Source organism: Capsicum annuum, unplaced genomic scaffold, assembly GCF_002878395.1.
Source record: "Capsicum annuum cultivar UCD-10X-F1 unplaced genomic scaffold, UCD10Xv1.1 ctg82346, whole genome shotgun sequence".
In the NCBI taxonomy this organism is placed as follows: Eukaryota; Viridiplantae; Streptophyta; class Magnoliopsida; order Solanales; family Solanaceae; genus Capsicum; species Capsicum annuum.
In genome coordinates, this window is record NW_025893133.1 from 84,959 (window position 1) to 93,878 (window position 8,920).

An 8,920-nucleotide genomic window follows, 5' to 3' on the forward strand; every position below is an offset into this window, starting at 1 on the left:
TATCTTGAAATGTCTTAATAATAGCATCATTAGAAATCTCATCAAATATATCTTTTTCCAAATATGGCACTAAGCAACCACTAAAAAAACTATCACTCATTTGACTCCGCAAGTCATTCTTGATATACTTCATTGCCGAAAAAGTTCTTTCAACGGATGCTGTGGCAACTGGTAGAAGTAAAGCAAGTTTTAATAAGTGGAATACCAGAGGATAATTTGAATGTTTCTTGGTCTGAACTAATCTTTTGGAAAGATCACAAAGCCCATTCAAATTGGAGAACCTTTCATCAACATCACGAACATCAATAATGTAACTTGAAAGTTGATTCTCAAGAATACCCATATTAAATTCATCAAAATCATCTGGATATAATTCGGCCATTCTCATTATTTTTTTGATGTCAAAACTTGAAAATAAGTTAACTGGATTCAAAGAAGCAATTCCATGGAGTAAATCAGTGGCCACCTCACCAAAACGATCATTGAGTTCTTGAAGTTGCCAATCAATAATATTGCAAAATACTTCAACGCGGTAATGATGTAAGACTGTATAGTCGGCAAGTCATCGGCGGGATCTTAAAGAGCTAACATATGGATCCTCAAAGTTCGGTATCAAATATCATGCTTGTTATAAATAGAGATACCTTATCAATAAGAGAATTCCATTCATCATCCCTTAAAACTTGCAACCTTCTCTTTGCTACTTCAACAAGTATCATGGCATTTGCAACATCTTGCTCTGTTTTTTGTAAGCATTTGTTAAGCTCATTTGTGATAGCCAAAACATCTCTCATCAAATGTAACATGAACACAACCTCAAATGTTCGACAAGCTTCGAGATGTCCCATTGTCTTGGCTCTTTTATCCATATTACGTGCATCAAGAACAAGTGATTCAAGAACATCAACAATAGATCTAAACATAAGAATAAAATTGTCAAAGGACTTATAATGAGACCCCCAACGAATATCACAAGCTCTTGAAAGACCAAGTTGTTGATGCAAGCCCCTACCGGTAGTAATTTCACCCATATCTAATGTCTCTTGAATTTTGTCTTTTTGAGAATCTCGAAGTTCATTCATATGCTTAAAAGAAGATCCCAACACATTCAAAATATTTGAGACCAACACTACAAGTTTTTCCACTTCAATACACTTTTTAGAGACTCCAACAAGAGTTAGTTGAAGTTGATGAGCAAAACAATGGATAGAATGAGTCGATCTACTTTCTTGCCTAATCAACATTTTAAGACCATTGATCTCACCTTGCATATTACTTGCCCCATCGTAACATTGTCCACGCACAGATGATAGACTCAAGGAATGTTAAGGAAATAAATTGACATTTGCTCTTTGTGTGACACATCAAAAGATTCATCAACTAGTAAGGAAAAATAGTCACCATTTAATTCCTCAAGAATAGCTTTAATGATTTCTATTTTACATGCACTCATAATATCTTTCTGAATCGTTGGAAAGGTCATTTAATCATTTTGAGGTGCATGTTCTAGCACATAAGCACGAATGTTGTCACTTTTTTGCATACCATGAGAGTATTTGAAGAAAGTTTTCCCTACTAAGTGATGATTTAGATTCATCATGACCTCGAAATGCAAAGCCCTGAGTTATTAGAAGTCTAACTACATCAATTGAAGCATTTACGCGGATCCAATATCCATGCTTAAGTTGATTTAATTGCCTATCAAATGCATATTGAATAGATTGTTTTTGTCGTAATAAATCTTCACATTTCTTCTTTGACTGATTATGTATGCTATTTGGTGGACCAATATGCTTCTCAAGACTCTTCTTTCTATTCCAATTTCTAAATCCCGTAGTTGAAAATACCCCGCCTCCACCTTGATGAATGTTATTATCTTTAAAAAGATAACAATACAAACAATAGATTGCATCACTACTAACGCTATGCTCTAACCAATCATGATACACATCATCGAACCATTCATGATTAAAACGACGCATTGACCATAAATATCCGTTTGAGGATACTCATGAAGTTAGAGACGAGGTTGACAAAGATCATTTTGGAGATACGCTCTTCTAATAAGATCACGATGATTTGGAGGATACTTTAATATTGAAATTCTTTCGCCTGGATCAAACTTTAAGGAACTCAAATCAAATTCTTGAGCATTTTCTTCAGAAAATAATGCTACTTTTGAATGGTTGACATTTGCTTCTTGGTTAGATTGAATATCATTATGAGAGACTAAATTTGATTCTGGTATTACAGTAAAAAATTTCTTCACTGAACGTTGAGACTGTTGTAAAGTAAGAAGTACCAAGAACTTAGTTAGAACTTATAAATCAGCATAAAAAGAAAACAACCATCTTTATACCTAATTAAATGAACAACGAAAAAAGCTTTTACATTGATAATAATGAAAAATCAAGTAGCAATCATGAATCAACCATCTTTTACATCATTCGAAAAAAGAAGAAGCTATTATACAGATAAAAATAAAAAATCGAGTACCAAATATATAGAAATAGGATTCTAGAAAATTAAAATTAAAACTTACCGAAGAAGCCATAACAGAGACACAGAGTGAAATTGGGGATTGGGGTTAGGGAAGACCAGCCAGCAGCAAGAAATGGAGGTTGAAACTCGAAAAGCGATCGCGATGTTCGACTACTACGGTACAATCAGAATTCAGAAGTCAGAATTGGGGTTTAATTAAAAATGTATCCTGCCTCTTGCTCAATAGAAAAAGACGTCTTTAGGTTATTTGGAAAAAATAAAAACTTTTAAACTTAATTTTGTTTCGAATTGGTCCTTGAAGTAAAATATTTTGTTTCAAATTGGTCCTTGAAGTAAAAAATAAAAAAGTTGTCTTTAAGGGGATTTGACCTGCGACTTCTAAATTTATTTTAGTTCCAGATTTGTCCTGAAGTAAAAAATAAAAAAAGTTGCTGCCTTTAAGGAGATTCGAACCCGCGACGCCTCACAAGCGAAATCGTGAACCCCCTTTCCCACTGAACCAAGTCTTTTGGCTGTATCAAGGGGGTTCAACCTTATATATATATACATAAAAAAAATAAAAAAATGATCGTGTATATTTAGTGTAATTTTTCGACGAAGGGGGGTCAGATGACCCCCCTTGAACACATGTACATCCGCCCCTGGGCTGGGGAGGGTAGAGTGTATGCAGTCTATACCACTACCTCTAAAGAAGTAGAGATGCCGTTTCCGATAGACCCCCGGCTCAAGACAAAGGACAGTATATATAGAAAAAACAACAAATGCATGAAACATGATAAAATAACATAGGTATGACATCCACCAAAAATATTGAACATTAATTTTTTAATTTATTATGTATATGCATATTTTTAAGACATTGGATTAAATTTTAATTTTACACCACAAATTTTATTAAGAAGTCCTTAGATATAAATGTAATGAAAATGGTGTCTATGAATAAGTATGCAGATAATCAAAAAACGAGATGATTATGAAAGTAAGAGATAGAGAAATTGTTATTATTCTAGTTCTGGTTCATAAGAATGAAGATCTTTGAATATCAGTGACTAGAGCACGATTAATTGAAAATAATAACTAATACAATCGCGTGGAATCAAGTAAAATCTAATTGTCACAATAGTGGGGAAGTGGTGATTTATACGATACAATTTTAGCTATCGATATCCTCTCTTCTTTTATGTGAGATTAATCGTAGTCTTTTTTTATATGGTCACTACATATTTAATTAAATATTCTTTATCTTTGATATATTTTCACCGATACATAAATGTTATATTGTTATTCTGATGGAGTATGTTAAAAATTACACGAAGAATATAATGGATATGAGTAAGATCCAATTAAAGATTATCGTCAACATTCAAATAAGCCTAACACAAAAATTGAGAAAGTAGTACTCCCTTCGTTTTAAAAAGAATGACCTACTTTCCTTTTTAGTTCATTTAAAAAAGAATGATCCCTTTCCTTTTTTTACAATACTCTAATTTCAACTTTCCCTATTACATATTTAGGACCACAAGATTAAAGGACATTTTGGTACATTTGATATAACTTTAGTCTAAGACCACAAGATTCAAAAGTCTTCTTTATGTTTTTTAAATTTTGTATTAAATCAAAGTAAGTCATTCTTTTTTAAACGAAGGAAATAGTAATTATGCCCCCTCTTTGAAAACAATACAAAAATTGGAAAGAAGTAATACTCATATCCCTCTTTGAAAACAATAAATTTACCATTAGTGGCGGTTAAAGTGAAACTTGTTTTTGACAATTTGACAGTGCCAAATTTGAAAACAACAACCAATAGGAAAAGACTAGAGTACAATTTGTATCAAATACATCAGCTAGCTAGATAACTAGGCACGTTCACGTGCGTACATGTATGACCATATTAAAGTTACATCTTTTCTTGTTTGCCAAATCCTTTTCTGTATCAATTTTAATTCGATTTCTAAACAGTGCTTTCTTTGTACTAACTCCCATAGTTTAATTATAAATAAACTGAATTTTGCTAAAAGTTAAGGATATTATGGTTTAGCGAGTCATAATTGAATTTTGACTGTTCTATTAAATTTGTAGGGTGATTTACATCTTAATAAGATGAAAAACGAATTCTTGAGAATATATATCAGCTATCGTCAGCTCAACAAAGTTACCATAAAGAACATGTGAAAAATAGCCATAAAATTCCAACTATTATCGTGAAGATTCATCCATGATAATATTTAGAAGTTTTAGTAAAGTTGAAATTCGATCGTTGTTTAATTACATGAATTAAAAAGTGATTATTTGTATCCCTCCCCCTCAATAACCAGTTAGACTGAAGATCAGCCATAGTTGATTTTGGTCGTCGAAGCTCCCCCCACCCCTCTCCATACTAAAAAAACACAGCATTGGAAATGCCACGCATGACGTATTATCCATGATACGAAACCAAATCAGAGGTGAGGGTCAGGGGTGATTGCTGACAAATCTTACTAGGCTAGTAAGCCTTACAAACTAGACTGGCCCAGCCCATTTGTAATGTCTTGTCCAAATGCAATACCTTATAGAGTCATAGTCATAGACCATATCAAACAAGGCTAAATTTGGGAGGATCTAGGCTCATCTGATTTTAGCCAATTTTTGGAGTGCGTACGTTATGAACATGAGTTTTAAACAGTAGACGTTTGTGGTAAGTGACCTTAGGCTATCGGGGGAAAATGGACCCCAATGAAAACTACTAATCATTGGCATGGTACAATTGTGGGTTTTATTTCTAGTATATTACTACTATTGTGAGCCTTGAAAGACCTACCCTTGTCAGTATTTCCAATGGTAAGCAGGCCCAAACGTATATTACTTGACTTCATAAAATTGCCACTTTTATAGTTTAAATGAGTTGTTCTTTAATTTTTGATTTTTTAGTAATTAAATTTATGCCTAGTGAAGTATAAGTTCTTTAAAAATTGTATTCATATCCGAACATAACTTGAAGAATATTAGGATTTAAATAAATAAATTATGTCCCGTCCAAAAATTATTTATTATGAAAAACAAAAATTAAGGACTAGCACAAAAAGAAGCCAAAGGTGCAAATGACCTATATACGACATAACTTTCGCATGCCGTCTTAATTGTCTAAGGTTTAAGCCTTAGGTCTACATATCCATCAGTCTAATCAGCATACATGCAACTATTCATAACAAATTCAATTACTATAACATAAAAAATAAGTAAATTAATTGTTACAGTACAAATATTTAAATAGTACTGATCATGATATTATAATCTTTTCACATGGTATGAACATATATAATTCACACAACAGGTGGTGTAGCATCCGGTGGAGTTGTTACGGAGACAACCTGACGGCCTCTTTCCGATCGGCTATTCTCAGCAAACTTCAAGCTTCCCTCATGCAACCCTTTGAGTTTCTCCTCGTCATTCCACTCTGACCCATAATAATATTCTTCGTTAAATTTATCAACATTTTTACTAGGGGGTAAAAACATACTTCCCCATTGTGGAAAATGCACCAACATAACGGGAAGTGTACACACCACAATCATCACCCCCATATACAATAATCCAGTCGAAGTTGAATAACTCGCGTTGGTGAAAAAAAGAAGTTGAGTTAAACCCGAACCAAAATTTCCTCCAGCTCCTGTTAACCCAGAGATAACGCCTAGCGAACGCCTCGTTATAAAAGGTATAATACCAAATGTTGCACCTGCAGCTGCTTGTGCACCAATTGAGAAAAATATCATTGATAAAATTGATATTTCGAGTTTTTCTGATTTTCCAAGGACAATACAAAATATTCCTCCAAATGTTTGGAGGATCCATAGATTCCAAAGACGGCCTCTCATGCCAAATCGTTTTGCCAAAATGTCTGAAGTTAGGCCTCCCAATGGTCTAGCAAATATGTTAGCCATACCAAATGTTGCAGCAATTGTGCCGGCAGTGCGAAGCTTAAGGTTAAACCTTAATATTAAATCAAAAAATTAAAAAATGTTAGGTTGTTATCAATCATATAAAGAATTTTTCACAATTACTATAATTTAATATGTAATGGGCTTATGGCATGTTATTACACTAGTTTTCTGCTAATATACATAACTTTATCGTTATTACCAAAAAAAAAAAAAAAAAACTTTATCGTAGAGTGACCTAACAAGCTAATTTACTAGGCAATATAAAAATAGGTATTACTAATTAACAACAATAACTAGCTGCGCGCCTCAATTGAAAATAAGTTGTGAACTATTATAAGACTGTTCATTGATCATGGTACTCCATTATTTTGATATCATTTTATGTCAAACTTTCTCAAAGATTATGTATTACAGCAACTTGGAGAATTGAAACTTAGTATTGAACTCAAGTACATATTCTCTTCATTTCAGGTTATGTGACACACTTTTTTAATTAATTTTAAAAAGAATGACAATCTTCTAAGTTTGAAACAAAATAACTTTACATTTTTATTTTTCCCTAAATGAGAAGTACAAATATTACGACATTTTTAAGCCTATAAAATTCAAAAATATTTATCGCCACACAAATAATAATGACAATTCTAAAGAGCTCACAAATCAAAAAATTATATAGCATAAAAATTTGTATTCAAATTAAATTAGAGAACAAAAGGAGTGAGTGAAAATCAAGTCGAAAGAAAGATATTCTCACCTGTCGAAAAAGTATTCAGCAATGACATTATCAGTGGTTAATTCCACACCTAGTGACATACCATATAGAAGAACGAAAATCCATGTTCTGTAGTTGGTCACAGCATACCAAAGAATCTGTATAAGACAACAATAAAAATAAATAAGTATCTGATCTGATGCTTATATTTTATTTTTCCCTATCCAAAAATATAGGAAGTTATTTAATTAACCTTTGAAAATTTATCTTTTGCAACGTCTCCTTTCTTTTGTAAGGCACCACGATTTCCATCCGGCAAATCTTGACCTAGCCCCAAAACCAATAAACCCATGATCACATGCAACCATCCAGGTACGAAAAACGTGATCCGCCAGGCTGTGAACGGGGTTGCTCCTGCCCGGCGGATCAACTCATAAAGTGATGGCATGAGCAACTGAGTGACCCCACCACCCATATTACCCCACCCCGCAGTCGTACCATTAACGACTCCAATAATTTTACTATTAAACATAGTACTCATCCAATATTGACATGACACAAATGTAGCTAATGAAAATCCAATCATGAATCGAACGGCTACGTATCCGCCCGCGGACGATACGAAAGACATGCAAAATACCGTAGGTGCGGTTAACATCATGAGAAAAGCGCACCCGTAACGCGGGCCTAACAAGTCACATACCGCACCCATAACAAGTCTAGAAAAAATGCTACCGGAAACCGAGGCGATACCGGCATTTCCTATATCGGATTTTGTTAGGTTAAGGTTGTCACGAATAATTGGGACTAAGGGTGCAGCAGCGAAAGTGGAGATGAAACATGTGAAGAATGAAGTCCAAGAAAGGTGAAAAGTTGTCATGTGTGGTTTTGCAAATGAGAAGATTTTGAAGACTTTCGATTTATGTTCAGAATCAATTGGTAAGGCGAATTTCGCGGTTGTGTCCGTAGGGATTTTTGGATCGGATGTAACAGTGAATGTGAATGTTTGTTCTTTGCCCGTGATGCCGTGCATGGAGGATCCGGGAGAGCCAACACCACCATTCTCAGCCATTGTGTTTTAGGGGAACTATGAGCTAGATTGATTGTTTGGGCATATGTTGCTTTGGTTTTATAGACTGTATGATATGTTTAGATAACTTGATGGTGTGAAAAAATTATTTATGTCGATGATATATAAAACTTAAAGACTTCCTATGATGGATATCCATAAGCTATCCTATTGTCCTTGTAATTTTTAATGATTTTCTTTTATTAACTCTTCTGTTTGAATCTATATGATATAGTTTGAATTGATACGGAGTTTAAGAAATAAAGAAAAACTTTTCAAACTAGTGGTCTAAAATAAACAATAGATGTTTGTGTGGATGTAAATCATTTCATTAAGGATAAAATGGATATTTTAAAATTAAATTATTACTAAATATAGAAATATGTATTTTTTTTTAAGATTGACTAAAATAAAAAATGTGTCGCATAAATCGAAACCAAAAAAAAGTATAAAAGTTATTGTTTCGAAAGTTTTATCTTGTTCTCTGGATATTTAATCAAGTATAATGTCACTCAATCACTCTTCTAGTAAAAAATACTTGATGTGAGCACTTAAAAACAAGTACTAATTTATCTTAGGAGCACTATTTACTACAAGTGCTTTTTTACCTCTCTTCCGTTTCATTTCATATAATTAACATATTTAACTAATTAAGCACATACTTTTAGAAAAGGTGTAATATACATGTAGTAGTAATTACCTCAAGCAGTATAAAGAACA

At 33.2% G+C, this 8,920-nt stretch overlaps 1 protein-coding gene across 1 annotated transcript; it reads right to left on the reverse strand.

Annotated features, from left to right (window-relative positions):
- Positions 1-5,801: 5,801 nt before the first annotated feature.
- On the reverse strand, positions 5,802-8,251 carry LOC107853064 (high affinity nitrate transporter 2.4-like). The gene is made up of 3 exons (XM_047405902.1): positions 7,385-8,251; positions 7,174-7,289; positions 5,802-6,468 (listed from the first exon to the last, which is right to left on the reverse strand). The coding sequence occupies exons 1-3, from the start codon at positions 8,201-8,203 to the stop codon at positions 5,802-5,804; spliced, it is 1,602 nt and encodes a 533-aa protein (XP_047261858.1). The 5' UTR covers positions 8,204-8,251.
- Positions 8,252-8,920: the final 669 nt, after the last annotated feature.